The sequence below is a fragment of the Podarcis muralis genome, chromosome W (genome assembly GCF_964188315.1).
Source record: "Podarcis muralis chromosome W, rPodMur119.hap1.1, whole genome shotgun sequence".
Taxonomy (NCBI): domain Eukaryota; kingdom Metazoa; phylum Chordata; class Lepidosauria; order Squamata; family Lacertidae; genus Podarcis; species Podarcis muralis.
Genome location: NC_135674.1, coordinates 6,939,656 through 6,958,012, shown reverse-complemented (window position 1 = coordinate 6,958,012; position 18,357 = coordinate 6,939,656). Strand labels below are relative to the sequence as shown.

The window sequence follows — 18,357 nt, the reverse complement described above, 5'->3', positions numbered from 1 at the left end:
TTTTGTGTTTTTCTTTGTTTATTGTATTATGGTGATGGTTTTATATGTGTTTGGTGACTATAAATGTTTAAAACCTTTAATAAATATTTTATAAAAAATATATATATATAAATTATTTGCGGGCATCCTGGCAAGCAGACTCAAATTAATACTAAAATATACTAATAATTATGATCAATTGGGCTTTCTACCAAACAGACATATGAAAACAAACACTGGAGTGGTTATCAATTTAATTGAATATTTGGAATTAAGACCTAGCAAAAAAGTAGCATTTATGCTAAAAGACGTCGAAAAGGCCTTTGATAACCTATCTTGGGCCTTTCTGCAAAAAAACTATAGAACTATCAGCTCTTGGAGAAAAAATTCTGTAGAGGTGTCAAAGCGATATTATAAAAATTGAGACGGGCACCAGGCAGGGTTGTCCGCTTTCGCCCTTGTTATTCATAACTCTCGGAAGTTTAAATTCAGAAATAAGATGAAATAAAAGGGATTACACTAGGGGAAAAGATATTTAAAATCAAGGTGTTTACTGATTACATCATGGATGGCGGCTAATGGATTGAAGTTGAATCCTGACAAGACAGAAGTACTGTTTTTGGGGGACAGGGGGCGGGCTGGTGTGGAGGACTCCCTGGTCCTGAATAGGGTAACTGTGCCCCTGAAGGACCAGGTGCGCAGCCTGGGAGTCATTTTGGACTCACAGCTGTCCATGGAGGCGCAAGTCAATTCTGTATCCAGGGCAGCTGTCTACCAACTCCACCTGGTACGCAGGCTGAGACCCTACCTGTCTCGCCAGAGTGGTGCATGCTCTAGTTATCTCCCGCTTGGACTACTGCAATGCGCTCTACATGGGGCTACCTTTGAAGGTGACTCGGAAACTACAGCTAATCCAGAATGCGGCAGCTAGACTGGTGACTGGGGGCGGGCGCCGAGACCACATAACACCGGTCTTGAAAGACCTACATTGGCTCCCAGTACGTTTCCGAGCACAATTCAAAGTGTTGGTGTTGACCTTTAAAGCCCTAAACGGCCTCGGCCCAGTATACCTGAAGGAGCGTCTCCACCCCCATCGTTCTGCCCGGACGCTGAGGTCCAGCGCCGAGGGCCTTCTGGCGGTTCCCTCATTGCGAGAAGCAAAGCTACAGGGAACCAGGCAGAGGGCCTTTTCGGTAGTGGCGCCCGCCCTGTGGAACGCCCTCCCATCAGATGTCAAAACGATAAACAACTACCTGACATTCAGAAGACATCTTAAGGCAGCCCTGTTCAGGGAAGTTTTTAATGTATGATATTTTAGTGTTTTTTGGTTTTTATGGAAGCCGCCCAGAGTGGCTGGGGAAACCCAGCCAGATGGGCGGGGTACAAATAATAAATTATTATTATTATTATTGTTGTTGTTGTTGTTGTTGTTGTTGTTGTTGTTGTTGTTTATTTTTAACGACTGAAGAACCAGAAACAAGTGTCCCAAAGGCAATAGAGAAAATTCTAGCATTCGGCTGTGTATCAGGATTTAAGATGAATATTACAAAGTTAATGGTGAAAAACATGCAAGAGCAGGAACAAAAAGATCTACAGGAAAAGACAAAATTGCAAATTGTGAAAAAGGCAAAATATTTAGGTATAGAACTAACCATGAGAAATATCAATTTATTTGAAAATAATTATAAGGTTTGGAAAGAAATAAAAAAGGATTTTGAAACTTGGAGCAGATTAAAATTATCAATAGGAGGAAGAGTTTCCATAATTAAAATGAATGTCCTTCCCAAAATGCTCCATCTTTCAAACAATTCCCATAATATGTTTCAAGGAGTGGAGGAAAGATATGACAAAATTCATATGGCAAAATAAGAAAGCCTGCATAAAATTCAAACTCCTGACAGACAAAAAAGAGAGGGGAGGTCTGACGTTGCCAAATTTAAAATTATACTATGAAGCAGAATGCCTTGTATGGCTGAAAGAATGGATCACTTTGGAAAAAGCAGATTTATTAGACCTGGAGGGCTTTAACAACAGGTAAGATCAAAGATCCATAAGGTCCATAAAGACTTCAATAGCCACCTAATTAGAAACGCGTTATTTAAAGTCTGGAGTAAGTACAAAACGAGACTGGAGCCAATGACACCATGGTGGCTCTCACCTCTAGAAGCCCATGCCATGAAAAAAACTAAACATAAATAAGGAATGGGCAACTTATAGAGATTTGATAATGGAAGATCAAGGTAAACTTAGAATAAGACCATATGAGGAAATAAGGCATTATGTCTCCGACAAATTGCAATATATACAACTTGGAAGTGTCTTTAACTTGGACTCAAAGAAAGGCTTTGCTAAAGAGAATTAATTAATGCATGAAATGTTATTTTAAAAAAACAAAAAATTACTATCTAAAATGTATAACCTTTTGCTAGATTTCGACATGATTGACAAGAAAGTGAAAGAGACAATGATTAAATGGGCGCGAGACTTCGGCCACACAATATTTTTAGAGCAATGGGAGAAACTTTGGCAGGAAGATATAAGGTTTACCGCCTGTAGTACAATAAAAGAAAATTTCATCAAAATGTTCTACAGGTGGTATTTAACACCAGTCAAATTAGCAAAAATCTATAAACTGAAATCCGACCTCTGTTGGAAATGCAACAAGGAAGCTGGTACAACAATGCATATGTGGTGGAGTTGCACCCCAATTAAGTACTTCTGGGGAGAAATACATGAGGAGTTAAAAAAAATGCTTAAAATCCCATTAACAACAAAAAAAAACCCCAGAGGCTTACCTACTGGGCCTTTAGGAAAAGAAAATCAGAAATCGAAAAAAAGAATTTTTCTTATATGCAACCACCACAGCCAGGATAGTAATAGCATCTAAATGGAAAGCTAAAGAACTACCTACCAAGGAGGAATGGATTCTCAAATTAAATATTTAAAATTGGCTAAATTAACAGTATCCATACGACAGCAGTCAAATCAAAAACTAAAAAACGAATGGCAATGCTTTGATGATTATATGACAAAATATTGCTCCAAAAAAGACATGCTTAATATGCTTAGATTAAGAATGTAAATGCATCAAAACTATAATGATATATGTACAGTGGTACCTTGGGTTACAGACACTTCAGGTTACGGGTTTTCAGGTTACGGATGCGCCGAAACTCAGAAGTACCAGAATGGGTTACTTCCAGGTTTCGGCGCTCACGCTAAATCGCACATGCACAGAAGTGCCGAAACGCAACCTGCGTGTGCGCACACACAGCGCTGCGGGTTGCGAACGTGCCTCCCGCATGGATCACGTTCGCAACCCGAGCGTCCACCGTATGTATAGAGAGAAAATAAAAACAATCAGAATGCAATGATAAGGGTAAAATTGATTCTAGAGAAGACGAGTAGCGGTGGAGGGAAGTTAAACAGGGGGGTGGGTTTATTTTATTTTGTGTGTTTTTTCTTTTTCTTTTTCTTTTTTGGGTATTGTATAATGATTTAATGTATAACACTGGGCAACAATTTTTTACTATTTGAATGTTGTCTAGATTTCTACAACTGATTCAGGGTATTTTTGCACTGCTGAATCAGGAAATGGCATCCGTTTCTCTCCATCAGGTCAGGTTTTTGTGCTATGTTGATTTGAAAAAAATCAGATCTTTTGACAAAATCGATTACATTTTTGTGGCATTATCAGCTGATTTTTGTCAACACATATCATCCTAAATATGTTTTTAAGAGAAAAAAATGTTTTTAAAACAACATTGATTACCTGATAGAAACATTGATTACTGTAAACTGAATGGTGGGCATTGATAAAGGTAAGAACACGTAAATTGCATGTTGCTTCATCATTTTTCAAACTTCAGGGCTTGAACTTCCGTTTCTTGGAACTCCTGGAATGCTCAGCGGCAGGGAGGTCTCTCTTCAGAGTCCAACAGTAGTCAGCCATCATGACTGCGTCCCAGCGACCCTGATACCTGGTCTCCATCTCTTTCATGACCTGATGGAATCTTTCCCCCTGCTCATCACTCATTGAACCCAGGTTCTCAGGAAACCGGTCCATATGTGAAGCAGTCAGCATGTTGTTGACAAGTTCTGCGTAGTTTCTGGCCTTATTGTTGCCAATAAAGTTCTTCACTACCAGAACAAATGCCTTCCATGCTTCCAGTTCCACTTCGTTCATTGAGTTTCCGAACTCTGGATCTCTGATGAGCTGACGGATCTGAGGACCGTCAAAGATGCCAGCTTTCAACTTCTCCATGGTCAATCCTGGAAAAGCCTGGCACAAGTAAGTGAAGCAGTCACCATCCTTGTCCAGAGCCTTGGTGAACTGCTTGATTAAGCCGAGCTTGATGAGCAGCGGTGGGAAGAGTATTCTGTCTCTGTCCACCAGAGGGTCGTTGATGACGTTCCTTTTTCTGCAAGGCACCAATTCCTCCGGCACAGGCCAGTCCTTCTTCGTGTAATGCTGAGCACGGTCCCTACTATCCCACATGCACAGAAAACATGGGTACTTGGTGAAGCCAGACAAAAAGTTCACCATCTTCAGGTCAACACAAATAAACCACTTATGCTGATCATAACCAATTTTCTCCAGCACATACTTCACCTCTTCATAGTTCTCCTTCAGTGTACTCGAGTGAGCCATGGGTTTTGATCCCCCAACTTTATGCTTTGCCACACCAATTTATGGAAGATTTCGAGGTTTTATGACTTCAAACTGATCCCTTTTCGACATAATCACCCAGAACTATCGGACCTGAATACTTCTTGTCATTAAAATAATCATTTCCAATCAAAACAATTATTCGACATGGCATTTTACCCGCACCAACTTCTTCTAAAATGCTCCACACAAGCGTACATGTGAACAAAAATGTAAAAAAACGACATGTGGCCATAACTCAGAAACTTGACCTGATTGAGCAAAACCAATGTGATTTTTGGATTCAGTGCATCAGATTCGTCCTAAATCAGCTGAAAAAACGCAGACAACAAATTTGTTGTTGACCAGTGTAATGATTTAATGTTTCTTTTCTGTTATGTATTATTTCTCTATTTTAAATTAATGATGGAAAATCTAAATAAATAAATAAATAAATAAATAACCTGATTCTCATCAAGGCCACCATCAAAATAAGTTAAATGCACTGATGTATATTTTGCAGTTTCCATGACTCTGGTTCTCACTTTTGAATTTTTGGGAAATTATTGGTTATTAAATGGCCAAATCAATGTGCCAAATAAAAGCAATGATGCATTGCAGGGGTTACACTGGATGACCCTTGGGTAGGGTTGCCATGTCTGATAAGTCCCAGACATGTTCTTTTGGGGCCCAACAGGCCCATCCAGGGGTACTTATAAATTTTAAAGGAAATGTCAGTGTTGGGGGGACAGTATTTACCGTATTTTTTCCTCTATAAGATGCACTTTATCCCTCCGAAAAAGAGGAAATGTATGTGCGTCTTATGGAGTGAATGCAGGCTGCGAAGCTATCCCGGAAGCCAGAACAGCAAGCAGGATTGCTGCACAGGAATCCCTTTTGCTGTTCTGGCTTCAGGGATAGCCGCGCAAAGCCTCTTCAACAACATTTGATTCAGAATATATTTTTTCTTGTTTTCCTCCTCTAAAAATTAGGTGCATCTTATAGAACGAAAAATACGGTATTTTGCCTGACTTGGGCTGCTCTGCACACAGTGGCCGCTGCCAGCCTGAGCCAGGAGAAGCGTACAGGCACTCTGCATTCCCTGGCTGCCGCCAGCCTGAACTTTGTGACTGTGGCCCCGCACGCCCCTTTCCCCAGGTCGCTGTCCTTTTTGTACTCAATATATGGCAACCCTTTGCATACATTACTGACCCTAAAATTGTGTGCCCTTCGCAGGTTAACCTTGTGTCTTAACACTAGCTTTCTCCCTTCTTTGCAGGTATGGTTTGTGTGCAGCTACCTCCTACATGTGGTACAAGAAATTCATTCAGAAGGTTCACCTCGAAGACTTACAACTCCTTGGTGCAAGCTTGGCCTCAAAATGCTCACAGGAGCTGCAGCCAGTCTCAGAGGTCACTACTTTATACAGAGGAACAGGCCTTCTGACTTGATTGCAGCACTTCAGTGACCAGAGCAAGCAGACCCAAGCAAGGAAGCAAGGAAGACTCTTGTGTTCTGCTGAAAGTTGGCTGCAATATATTAGAGCTGCAGTGTTACCCGACTGACCTGGGAGTAAGCCCCACTGAATTCAGTAGGACTCACTTCTGGGTAGGCATGGTTAAGGGAGGAATTGGGATGATGGGGGCCTTAACAGGGAAGGTGAAAGCCTTTCAAATTGTAGTGCTTATCTTGGGTTGTTTAATGCTATGTAATCAGAAATGACATGAAGGAAATCAGGATTAAAGAGTATTAGTGTTTGTGCAAATCAGCATGTTGCTGATACAATATGATGCAAAGTTCCATGTAATGAAGTAGTAAATAAATCATGTCGCATATACAGCTTTGTTTCTTCTTGGCAACAATAATGACACCAAGTCCCTATCAAAAAGAAGTATTGTAAACTTCTGAAGTTCATAGTTGCGGGGTATTTCAATTGCACTCTTCCCCTGTGAGCTGATTGATTTCTGTTGTCTTGTCAAGGCAGCTTATGAAATGTTCTAGAACCCAATATACTTGCAGCTAACATTGGCCAAAGCTCCATGGAGGTATTGTTTGAGCTTTCACACCTGCAGAGATAAGCTTCCAGGGTGCTCATTACTGGCGCAAATCTTAAATTCTCTCCCCTTGGGACGGAAAATTGAGAAAGGAACGCTGGAATAATTTCTTCTTAGGTGCTATGGAATCCCCCTTTACTAGACAAGGCTACCATAAGACATAACTGACAGAACACCACACTCTAATCACTAAAAACTTACAGAAAACAACTGGAACACATTTTGTTTGCAGTATTTTATTTTTATGGGAATAACTTCTTGAGGCAAATCGGATACATCTATCCAAGTTTAGTGGCCAGTTCTTTAGCCTTGGCTTTTTCAAGCTTAGCAATGCGGGCAACTGACTTCGGCCCCAGAAAATTGCCACCCCAGTGACGACGAATCTGGAAGGAAAAAAGATTGCTCACATGTCAAAGTGACTTACAAAACTTACAATTAAAATTTAGATTAAATGGTATAATTTTTTTGAGGATTTAACATTCACAAGCAATAACCTGAGTGTCGGCTTTTAAGTACAAATTAGATGCAAAAACTACTACTGGAACAGAGACTCAAATCAACTCCACTTTACACATTACACCTGTGCTCTAACAAGTAGTAACACTTCCAAACATTGTAGTACTATAGACACAGACTCTGGAATATTGCTAACAGGCTGTGTAACTCAATGGTGGCTCAAGTCCTTTTCTTTTCTCCTGTGGGCATTTTTAGATTCTCAATCCTGTTATCTTGTCCAAAATATTTTTAGACGCTACCAGCTCAGTGGGTCAACATGATACTGCTGTTCACTCACATTATTTCTGCTACATGAGGGAATTCTCTACACAGGGCTGGAATGAATTTTCATATTGGAGGCTGCTAGCAAGCCATTCCTGATTTCAGCAAGCTGGACAGTGGTCATGCCACTGCAAGGGAGGGGGGGCACTTTCCAAAAGCTGACAAATTAGTCAATATACCCACAGATCCTATAGGCACAATCTTACCTCATCGTATCTCTCATTGTAGTTGGTCTTGACAGCTTCCACGAGTTTAGCTAGAGCTCCCTTGTCCTCGCTGCAAAGGAGAAGACAGATTCAACAAGCCAGCAATTGAGTTTGAGTTCTCCAAGTAGATTACAATTTGAAATACTGCTTTAAGTGCCACTTTTCAGGGAAACGTTCTCTTAAAAGTTCATTTAGCTTCAGCAGTTGTGTTCATTCAATGACAGACACAAAGCAGACCCCTACAAATGACTAACAAGTCCCTTAATTTCTAAGGGTTGCATCCAATTTAGTCCTACTCAGAGTAGACACAATGAAATTAGTGGCCTCAAGTTAGGCATGTCCATTATTTTCAATGGGTCGGCTCTGAGTAAGACTCAATCCAATGGTTTGAACGTAACACCCATTATGGTCCACCTCTAAGTAAAAACACAGTTTGATGCCACACTAAGCTAGCAGCAATAATGCCAACTTTTAAGCTTTACATGCAGTCAATGCCCTGCAGGCCTGGGGTCATGCAGTAGTTACCAATATGGGAACCAACTGCTCAGCTGGCACGTGAACTTAGCATTTCCAGATGTGGAAGGAGGAAAGGCTGCAGCTTTAAGAGCTGTTCAGCTTGCGGTTAAAGGTGTAACTGCCCCAAACCATACCAGCCTCTTCGGTTTCTTCATTTGAATTAGAAAATAGGTGAAAAATGTTTTCAGGGCTACTTACGGATTAACCTGAGTGAAGGCAACACAGGTACAGGTGTTTCGGTGGACAAGGCAGCCCAGCCTTGCCTTGCCTTTGATGATGCAATAGGGCACTCCCATTTTTCTGCACAAGGCAGGCAAGAAAACTACCAGCTGGATCAGAGAGGGGAGAAGAAATGCTTTAAAGCTGGCAGTCATTCAGTTTTTAATACAGTAGGAATTAGGAACTGTGCCCCTCCAGACTTTACTGGACTCCTAACTCCCATCAGCCCCAGTGGTTAGGGATGATGGGAGCAGGAGTCTAACAACAGGGCTGTCCCCATCCCTGCTTTACAACAAGGGCTCTGGCAATTGCTCAGGGTTAAAAAGCTCGTATGATTTTGCTCTTCACAGATAGGGGTCAGTGTTGAATGGTCTCTTTAAATTTGAAGGTTCATTATTGTTCCACAAGATGTGTATTTCTTTAAGGGCCAGAGCAAATAATGTGACCTAGTTTTACAGCTGTGAAGCAGTATAGCAGGTGCTGTTAAGTTATGTTAATTAAGCTGTTGGGTATAGTATATAAAGAGCAGCACCTAGCTCTCTCAGTACCCTGGTGGATGGGTTGTTGGTTGGCTCATGCTTACTGATATATAATTAATGTAAAAGGAGTTTTTGATTTTGTTATTAAAACCTAGCAAAAGTTATTTTGCATTCCTTGCAATGTGTGGTCTCCCCAGCACGCCTTCTGCAGCGCAACTAATCTGCAAATAGCCAACAGTCAGGTAAAGAAATTCAAGCACCATTGCAAAAGCCATACCCTGCTCTATAAAGAGTCAAATGGCAGAAGGATATTTCCAAGTTTGTCTGGGGGGGAGGGCGCAAAAGGCCAAGGATTAAACATAAGACACTTACAGATATAAGAGAGGTGGGTTTGCCCTGCCAGACTTTAAGCTGTACTATGATGCTGCGTGTTTGGTGTGGATTAGGGACTGGATAAAACTGGAAAAGGAAGAAGCACTACATTTGGAAGGCCATGATAACAGATTTGGATGGCATGCATATTTATGGTATGGGAAACTGAAAGTCCACAAAGGATTTTATAATCATATACCGTATTTTTCGCACCATAGGACGCAGTTTTTCCGTCTTAAAAACTAAGGGGAAAAGTCTGTGCGTCCTATGGAGCGAATGCAGGGGGGGGAGGCAAGCAGGAAAAGCCCCCAAGAGCCACACGCAAGCTTCGCGCGGCTCTTGCGGGCTTTTCCCCAGGAGGGAGAAGGGACTGACGCGGCCAGTCAGTCCCTTTCCCACTCGCTGCCCGGGCTTCGTCTTTAGCCTTGCGCGCCTCTCCAGCGGGCGGGGGGGGGGAGGGGGGAAGTGTGGCTGTTGGATGGGGTCCAACAGGCTTCCTTGTGCCCCACTCCAGCGGGTGCAGAATGCCGCGGCAAGACTCCTTATGGGGTCTTCGCTGCGAGACCACATTCATCCGGTACTATACCAGCTGCACTGGCTCCCGGTGGAGTACAGGATCAGGTTTAAGGTGCTGGTTTTAACCTTTAAAGCGCTATACGGCTTAGGACCCTCGTACCTACGGGACCGCCTCTCCTGGTATGCCCCACAGAGAAACCTACGGTCTGCAAATAAAAACATCCTGAAGGTCCCAGGCCTCAGAGAGGTTAGGCTGGCCTCAACTAGAGCCAGGGCCTTCTCGGCTGCGGCTCCAATCTGGTGGAACGCTCTGTCACAAGAGACTAGGGCCCTGCAGGACCTGACATCTTTCCGCAGGGCCTGCAAGACAGAGTTGTTCCACCAGGCCTTTGGTCAGGGCGCAGCCTGACTCCCTCCTCTGGCAACCTTCACAGAATTTTGCTTAATGGTTGCCATCAACTTGATTTTAATTAATTTTTATAATGAAATATTTTTAGAATGTTGGATTTGATTGTTTGATTATTTGATTGTTGTTAGCCGCCCTGAGCCCGGCTTCGGCTGGGGAGGGCGGGATATAAATAAAATTTATTATTATTATTATTATTATTATTATTATTATTATTAGGGCAGCGAGCGCGATCCATCCCGCTCGCTGTTCGGGCTTCGTCTTTAGCCTTGCGCGCCTCTCCAGCCGGGGGGGAGGGGAGGCTGCGCAAGGCTAAAGACGAAGCCAGGGCAGCGAGCGCGATCCATCCCGCTCGCTGCCCGGGCTTCCTCTTTAGCCTTGCGCGCCTCTCCAGCCGCGGGAGGCTGCGCAAGGCTAAAGAAGCCAACTTTTTAAAAATCTCTCTCTCTCTACCTCTTTTTCTTTTTTCGTCCTTTCTCCACCATCTTCTTTTCGTCTGGATCAGTGTTTTTATCTAGATTAACGTTTTAGTTTGGGGGGGGGGGGGATATTATAAAAAAAGAAACTTTGCAGCTTTTATTTTAGTATACAATAAAAACAGATTAAACAAAACACAAAAGAAAGAAATAGCATAGAAGAAAAGGGAAAGAGGAGGATACAAAGCCATTTACCAGAGGTAGATCTTAACCCTTGCCTCACCTGGGAGCTTCTCTGGGCAGGAATTCCCTCGGCTTAAGTGGGGTGAGGGAAGAGTGGCAGGTAGGGGGGTACCTACCTAGACACTGAAGCCACATGTCTCTCCAATGAAAATTGGGAGTGGTCATTGTGTGAAGTGGCTGTGGATCTCCTGCCACAGAAGTATAGGACTGTATAGAGTTGGGAGGGCCACCTGAGGGTCATCTAGCCCAGCCCCCTTACAATGTAGGAATCACAGCTAAAGAACGCCAGGCAGATGGTCCCCCAACCGCTGCTTAAAAGCCTCCAGTGGTGGAGACCCCCAACACCTTCCGAGGTTGCACGGCTATGGATCCCACTCGCTGTCTTGGCTTCTTTGCTCTTTGGGGCTGGGGGGGGGGGGACCCAGGCTTCCCCCGCAGCCCCGAGAAGCTTTGGGAGAAGCTTGCTCTTTGGGGCTGGGGGGGGGGGGATAATATTTTTTTCCTTGATTCCCCCCTCTAAAAACTAGGTGCGTCCTGTGGTCCGGTGCGTCCAATAGAGTGAAAAATACGGTAATCAGGAGATCATTAATGAGGGTGTGGGAGAGATAAAAAAGACCTATTAGAACAAAAAACACCCTGGTGGTCATCACCAATGGAAGCTTCGTTGCTCAAACCGCTTGGCAAAAAGGGGAAGTGGCCTACATACAGAGATTTGTTGAGGATCAAGAAGGGAAATGGAAATTAAAAGATTATGAGGAAATAAAAGATCATTTTCAGAGTTGGTTACACTACAGACAATTACATGAGATGTACAAAGAAGACAACAAGAAAGGGTTTAGTATACAACATCTAGATTTCAAAAGGACGTTATAGAAGAAGTGAAGCTGTTGAAGAAAACCTATAGTATTTTGCTAGAATGGGAAACAAAAGATGAGGAGGTCAATTTGGTCATGATCAAATGGGCACAAGATATAGGACATAAGATACAATTTGAGGACTGGGGGAAATTGTGGAAAGTAAATTTGAAATTTACAGATTGTTCTCTTTTGAAAGAAAATTATATGAAAATGATGTATAGATGGTATATTACACCAGTACAGATATTGTAGAGAAGTTAAAAAATTTTGGGAAATGATAAACAATGAATTGAAAAAAATGTTTAAAACGACATTTGTAAAAAAAAAACCAGAAGCATTTCTGTTAGGGACTGTAGGACAAGACCTGCCAAGAAAAACAAAGAACCTATTTATGTATGCTACAACAGCAGCAAGAGTCTTGATAGAACAAGGATGGAAGAACAAGGAAATCCCAACGAAAGAACAGTGGCAAGAAAAATTGATGAGTTACGCAGAGCTGGCTAAATTGACATACAAATTGCGGGACAAAGACAACTGTGACTTTAAGGAAGAATGGGAGCTTTTTACAAATTATCTAAAGACAACGAAATGAACTGGACTCCTTGGCAGGTTTTCAATAAACATACACAAATTTATTGGTTGATAACAGGGTAGATAATGTAAGGACATGTATAATTTCATAACATGCAGAGAATAATATGTGCTGAGACATCAGAGAGAGGAGCTGAGGGAAGTCTCGGGAGGGTGGGGAAAAAGGGGGGAAATAATGAATATGATGTTTTGATAATTTGTTATGTTGAAATTGTTAATTTTTTTTTTTTAAAGAGCCAAGTTTGAAAATTTGTTAACAGGACTCTGATGTTTTCCAAAGTAAATTGTACAGCCAAGCACATTTCAACAGTAACCATAGTGACCTGGCAACATTAAGAATTATCTAGAGCAGGAGTGGGTGACCATTTTGTTCAAGCTAATGAAAGAAACAGCAGAAAACACCCGTACAAGAATGCAGTGGCTGCTATTCATTTAAAAAACCACTTAGCAGCATAAATCTGAGCTTTTGGGTACAAGACCCCGACTCTTGCACCTCCTTACCTCAACAGGGTCTACATCGTGTGCGATCACCACCAGCTGAGCCTTCTTGTTCTCCACCAGAGTTGTAACGGTGTTGACACCTGCAGAAAAAGCCAGTTAACTTGAGTGTGCTACAAAAGTTTGTTTTCCCAGGCAAAAATAAAGAAATCCAAAGCTCCCTGTCTGTGGAAAAGCACAGTGGCTCAAGTGGTGTTAACAAAGCACCAAGCTGCCAGCTTTTCCTAGCCATGTCAAGGACTAGCAGAGGAAGGGCCTGCTACTGCTCAGGGTTAAAAAGTTCTATGTTATGCTCCTCAGTCTGCAGTTCAGGTGAAGAAATTCATACATCATCGCGGTAGCCAGTGTGATGCAGTGGTTACCTGGGCGAAACCAGGGTTCAAACCACAACTCAACCATGGAGCTCACTGGGCAACCTTGGGCCAGTCACTGTATTTCAACCCAGCCTACCCTAAAGGGTTGTTTGCGAGGGTAAAATGAGGGGGAGAATCATCTACGCCATCTTGAACTTTTTGGATATAAACACAATAAATAAATACGGCTAGTTGTCCAAGCTTTCATTCAACCAGGTTTAAATGTATAAATATAAAGTAGGAAGGTTACCTGCTCTGAGCACAGGAGGCCTCTTGGTAGGGACGTCGCCTTTCCCTGCAGCCTTTTGCTCTGCACGGGCCCGCAGCCTCTGCTCCTTCTCTTGCTTCGTCTCAGGCCTGTATTTGTGGGCCAATTTCAGAAGCTGAGTAGCTGTGGAAGACAATTGGAACCGTTCAGAGGAAAGCCTCTCTCTTAAACACCATGTTCCCGTTATCCCCCTCCCCTAAAGGACATGACTTTTGTGCATCAGTGATCTTGGTGGTTGGGAGTCATCAAGGAAGTTCAGATAGCAAATATTTTGCTAGCATCATCTGCATACAAAGGAAAACCCTTCCTTACTACAAAAAGGTAAAGGGACCCCTGACCATTAGGTCCAGTCGTGGACGACTCTGGGGTTGCGGTGCTCATCTTGCTTTATTGGCCGAGGGAGCCGGCATACAGCTTCCAGGTCATGTGGTCATCATGACTAAGCCGCTTCTGGCGAACCAGAGCAGCACATGGAAACGCCGTTTACCTTCCCGCTGGAGCAGTATCTACTTCCATTTAATGCTTTCGAACTGCTAGGTTGGCAGGAGCAGGGACTGAGCAACGGGAGCTCACCCCATCGTGGGGATTTGAACCGCCGACCTTCTGATTGGCAAGCCCAAGGCTCTGTGGTTTAACCCACAGCGCCACCTGCGTCCCTACCTTTCTTACTATAGCACTGTGTAAAACTAGTTCTCTCACACTTGCCTCTTTCCAGCAAACTCCCAAAACATGAGGTGCACATTCAATTCAAGGAATCTGAGCAGCTACCCCACCTCCTTCTGCAACTCCACCTTAGAGCCAAGGAAAGGAGCCGGCCTTCACCTGTCTGACGGTCCAATGCTTGAGTGAACTGGTTAACTGCTGGAGGCACCTTCAACCTTTTGTAGAGGATGGCTCTTTGCCGCTGAAGTCGGATATAACGAGGCCATTTCACAAAGCGAGTCAGGTCCCGTTTGGGCTGAATGTCCTGCCCTGAAAGGCAAAATGACAACTCAAAATAATTGCTTCCTTAGCAATTACTGGTTATCCTTTTGTATTCCTGGTTTTCAGCCCAGAGCAAAGGTGGCAGGAGCATCAGTGATCTTGGTGGAGAAGATTGTCAGCAGCATCACTCTGATAGCAAATATTCTTTTGCATCATTTGCTCACAGCCCAGAGAAGCTTGGTCTTCCAAAACATAGTGGAAACACCAGGCCCTTCTAAATGCCTGCCAAAAAGTTTGCTATTACATAAATCCTAATTTAGATAGAAATACACTGATAAAGAAAACGTATTTAGCGAGACAAGCAATTAAGAAATATATGATAGATTTAAATTTAAAAGATCTGTGGAAACTAATGCACCCTACCAAAGGAGAATTCACTTTCTTATCACCAGTGCATCAGAATTTCTTTCAATAAGACCAATTTTTAGCATCATCCTCAATAATCAAATCCACGATGTGTATCAGATCACAGCACAGTAATCTTGAAATGTGAATTTAGTAAAACAGCCAAGGTAAAAAAATGGGGTATTTAAATGTTTCCCTTCTTAATGATGAAGGATTTATACAACATATGTGAACAGAAACTATATAATATTTTGATTCTAATTCTGCAACAGCTTCTGCAAGACCATTTGAATGGGAAGCATATAAAATGTATATGTGTGGCCGAATTATTGCATATTCCTCTGATAAAAACAAATTAAAGAATAAAAAGGGGAAAATGTTAAAAGAGGAACTTAAGGACCTTTGAACACAAATGATTGGAAGTCCAACCACTATATTGTACAAGGAAATACCAAAAAATGAATTAAATAATACAGTAGCTCAGGAAATATGAGTGACCAGACTGGTTTCATAAAAACAAGACAAGCCGCAGATAGTATTAGACTAGTGGTGGACTTGATACAGTTAATAAAAATAAGAATCCATTTTTAATTATATCATTAGAAACTGAGAAGGCTGTCAACAAAATTTATAGACTACACAGAAGCAGCTTTAATAAATTTGGATTTCCGCTGGATTTTATAAAATGGATTAAAATACTGTACGTTTCAACCACATCTAGAGTTAAAGTAAATGGCATTACATCTGCTCGGTTTCAATTGGCCCAAGGAACCAGAGAAGGGTGTCCACTTTCATGTTTGCTTTTTAATAGGTTTAGAACCCCTGGCAACATTTTGAGATTTACGTAGTTCTCAACTCAGTTAAATACAAATTAGTGTTATTTGCAGATGCTATTTTGGCAAGGTATCAAGACACACTATTAATTGTTCCAAATAGGAACTGAGATGCCAGTAGGTGAAAATTTTATCACACACCTAATTAAGCAAAATCAAATTTCTACCGAATCTATTTAATTTGGGCATGTTAATACCAAGAGATATAACATAACTAGTAACAATTAATATAAATAACATCTAGACATCAATAGTTAGGGTTATTAAGCCTTACCCTTTAGAGAAGGATGAATGCCCTAAAAATGAATATTATTCCCAGATTTATCTATATTCTGAGAGGACTTCCAGTTTTTTATATCTGGGTCATATTTCCAAAAGATAAACTCTTTGTTTAGGAAATGCCTTTGGGGCTCAAAAATACAAATAATACCATTGCAGAAAATGCAATTACTAATTAAAGAAAGTGGATTTGGAATTCTGAATTATACCACCAGGCATATTTACTGACAAGTATTATTGGAAACCTGTTGACGGTCTTAATGGGCTGGGCAGTATCAGGATCAAAATATTTGGAAGTTCAAATGACTCTTGAAACAATTAAGTCAACTAGAAAGATACGGAATGTATTAGCCAATAAAAATAAATTTGACCCATTTTCACATGCAAAACACTGGAAAAAACGTGGTAATATAGAAAAGCTGCATGGGAGAAGGGTATTGACCTTGGACAAACCAACTGATAGATGAGGAAGATTAATTTTATACATATAATGCATTAAGAGAGAAATACCATCTACCAGTTGCGGCCCAATGACAATACCTGTAGTTACAGCATCTTTTAATAATTCTGTTCGGTCCAGTGGTCTTCTCAGCTTGAGACACCTAAAATACTGGGGCAATTGGATAATTCATTTGAAACTAAGAAGCCAGTGATTACTTTTTAGATATTTAGTATCAATAAATAAATTTGATATGCAGAGTTTAAAAAATGATTGGAATAAGGAATTGGTATGTCCACTATTATGCAGACCTTGGGGAAATGTTTAAGCTTCGATATCAAACGCATTGATGAATCTTAAATTAAGACTTAAGGAGCAGAAAATATTATTCACAATCTATTGGACTCCCTTACGCTTGTATAAGAAAGTGCTATCTAATGTAGCCTTTTGCTAGAGTTGTAATATGGATAATGCTTTTTTGATACACATACTTTTATTGATTATATAAATATGTCACTGAGGAATTTAAGATTTTCAGACGGGCATATTCTTTTGAACGATATACAGTACCCCTGTACCTATTGTATGGAAAGTGACAATGGGACAGCAAAAATAGATTCTACATGCCCTAATGGTGGCTAAGGGACCAATGAACTAGAAGAATAGTTATAATTCTCCAGAATCAATAGCTTGATAACATGGCAATATTAGCAAAATATGAACAACCACTAATAGATGCACTTTCTTTGGATAAATATATTTGGGACAAGTTTATACAGAAAATACTAGGTTATTGATAAACATATTTGTAACAGAATATTAAGGCTATACATTAGTCTTAATATGTACGGAAACCTAATTGAGTATTTTTTATTTTAATTCTCGTTCATATTTTCCTTTTCTAATCACTTTTTTAAAAAATGAAATTCTTCCAATGAAATATCAATTAAAAATTGCTACTCCCTAAGGCCTATGCAGGCATTTAAGAGTAGATCCCTCCTCAATGATCAACTGATGCTTGCTTTAAATTATTTTGCTTTTAACTTGCTTTTCAAAAATGATTTTACTGTATGGTTTTATACTGTTGCAAAACCTCAGCGATATATTTCTAGGATACAGAAGCATATAAATACTTGGTATAAATAGACAAATAAATAGTCACTGGTCAAAATGCAACAAAACCAGCAGTATTCCCCATGCACATGTATTTTAGAGACAGGCGTGTATTTCCCACTTCCTGTGAAACGCCTATTCAGTATAGGCTCCTTGATGGATCAACAGGGCTGCAGAGACCCATCATTCCAATCCCCAATTCCTTTTTCCAACTCACCGATGCCGAAGTTCTTGGGCCTTTTCTCAAAGAGAGGATTTGCAACCTTCTTGGCCTCCTGTTTCTTGACCACAGCAGGGGCCGGAGCCACCTTCTTCCCCTTGGCCTTCTTCCCCTTGGGCTGCGTAAGTTCAAAGAACGATTCAGTGAATTCCCTACCAAAAGCGGGCGAGCCGCACACACATCGGAGGCCTGCACCAGGCCCGGGCCCCCAAGCCGGTTCCCCATTTCATCCGCTCTCCCCAATACAAGGCGCCAAGGATTCACCCGGGTGTCCCGTGCCTCCCCTGCCAGAAGAAGGCCAACCATTAGCCCGTTTAGAGGACCGATGGCGGCGGATTGAGAGTCCGCCGGTACAACAACAGCCACAACAACTCACCATTTTGGCTTCAGCTTCGAAAAGGAAAGGGCAGGAAGCTCGGGGTAATATATTTAAGAGCCGCTGAGCGGGCTTTAGAAATCCGCGGAGCGGAAGTAAACTCTATAGTTATACGTCTATGGTCGTTGTGGCTTTTCACCGTAGAGATGCAAAGCTACAGAAGGCCGCTCCTCATCCATAGAGAATCCTGGTCCGTGACTAGAGCGTAATCGGTTTATGGCCGATGACAGTATCAAAGCGAGCATGCGGCTGCAAACCACACCTGCGCACGAAAGCAGGCATGAGGAATTCCCCAGTCAGCGTAGGGTTCACTTCCCACATTTATGGAACGCTCTTTCTAAGGGAGGGCTTTAAGGTCCCAGATTAAATC

The 18,357-nt window shown here is 41.7% G+C and overlaps 1 protein-coding gene, 3 non-coding genes and 1 pseudogene across 5 annotated transcripts in view; 1 reads left to right on the top strand and 4 right to left on the bottom strand.

Moving 5' to 3' along the window:
- The window catches only part of LOC144326450 (surfeit locus protein 1-like), a 70,650-nt pseudogene extending 64,561 nt beyond the window's left edge, over positions 1 to 6,089 (top strand). Inside the window, exon 5 of the transcript XR_013391508.1 lies at positions 5,907 to 6,089. The product of XR_013391508.1 is annotated as a surfeit locus protein 1-like (transcript). The remainder of the gene's footprint in view (positions 1 to 5,906) is intronic.
- An 812-nt stretch (positions 6,090 to 6,901) lies between these two features.
- LOC114595439 (large ribosomal subunit protein eL8-like) lies at positions 6,902 to 18,137 on the bottom strand. Its single transcript, XM_077922817.1, has 8 exons — positions 17,988 to 18,137; positions 17,609 to 17,729; positions 14,221 to 14,370; positions 13,381 to 13,521; positions 12,781 to 12,860; positions 8,379 to 8,509; positions 7,665 to 7,734; positions 6,902 to 7,064 (listed from the first exon to the last, which is right to left on the bottom strand). The coding sequence occupies exons 1-8, from the start codon at positions 17,988 to 17,990 to the stop codon at positions 6,960 to 6,962; spliced, it is 801 nt and encodes a 266-aa protein (XP_077778943.1). The 5' UTR covers positions 17,991 to 18,137; the 3' UTR covers positions 6,902 to 6,959.
- Positions 13,039 to 13,115, bottom strand: LOC144326471 (small nucleolar RNA SNORD36). Its single transcript, XR_013391511.1, has one exon. It is a non-coding gene; the product is annotated as a small nucleolar RNA SNORD36 (small nucleolar RNA).
- Positions 13,614 to 13,687, bottom strand: LOC144326473 (small nucleolar RNA SNORD24). The gene has a single exon (XR_013391513.1). It is a non-coding gene; the product is annotated as a small nucleolar RNA SNORD24 (small nucleolar RNA).
- LOC144326472 (small nucleolar RNA SNORD24) lies at positions 14,469 to 14,543 on the bottom strand. The gene has a single exon (XR_013391512.1). It is a non-coding gene; the product is annotated as a small nucleolar RNA SNORD24 (small nucleolar RNA).
- Positions 18,138 to 18,357: the final 220 nt, after the last annotated feature.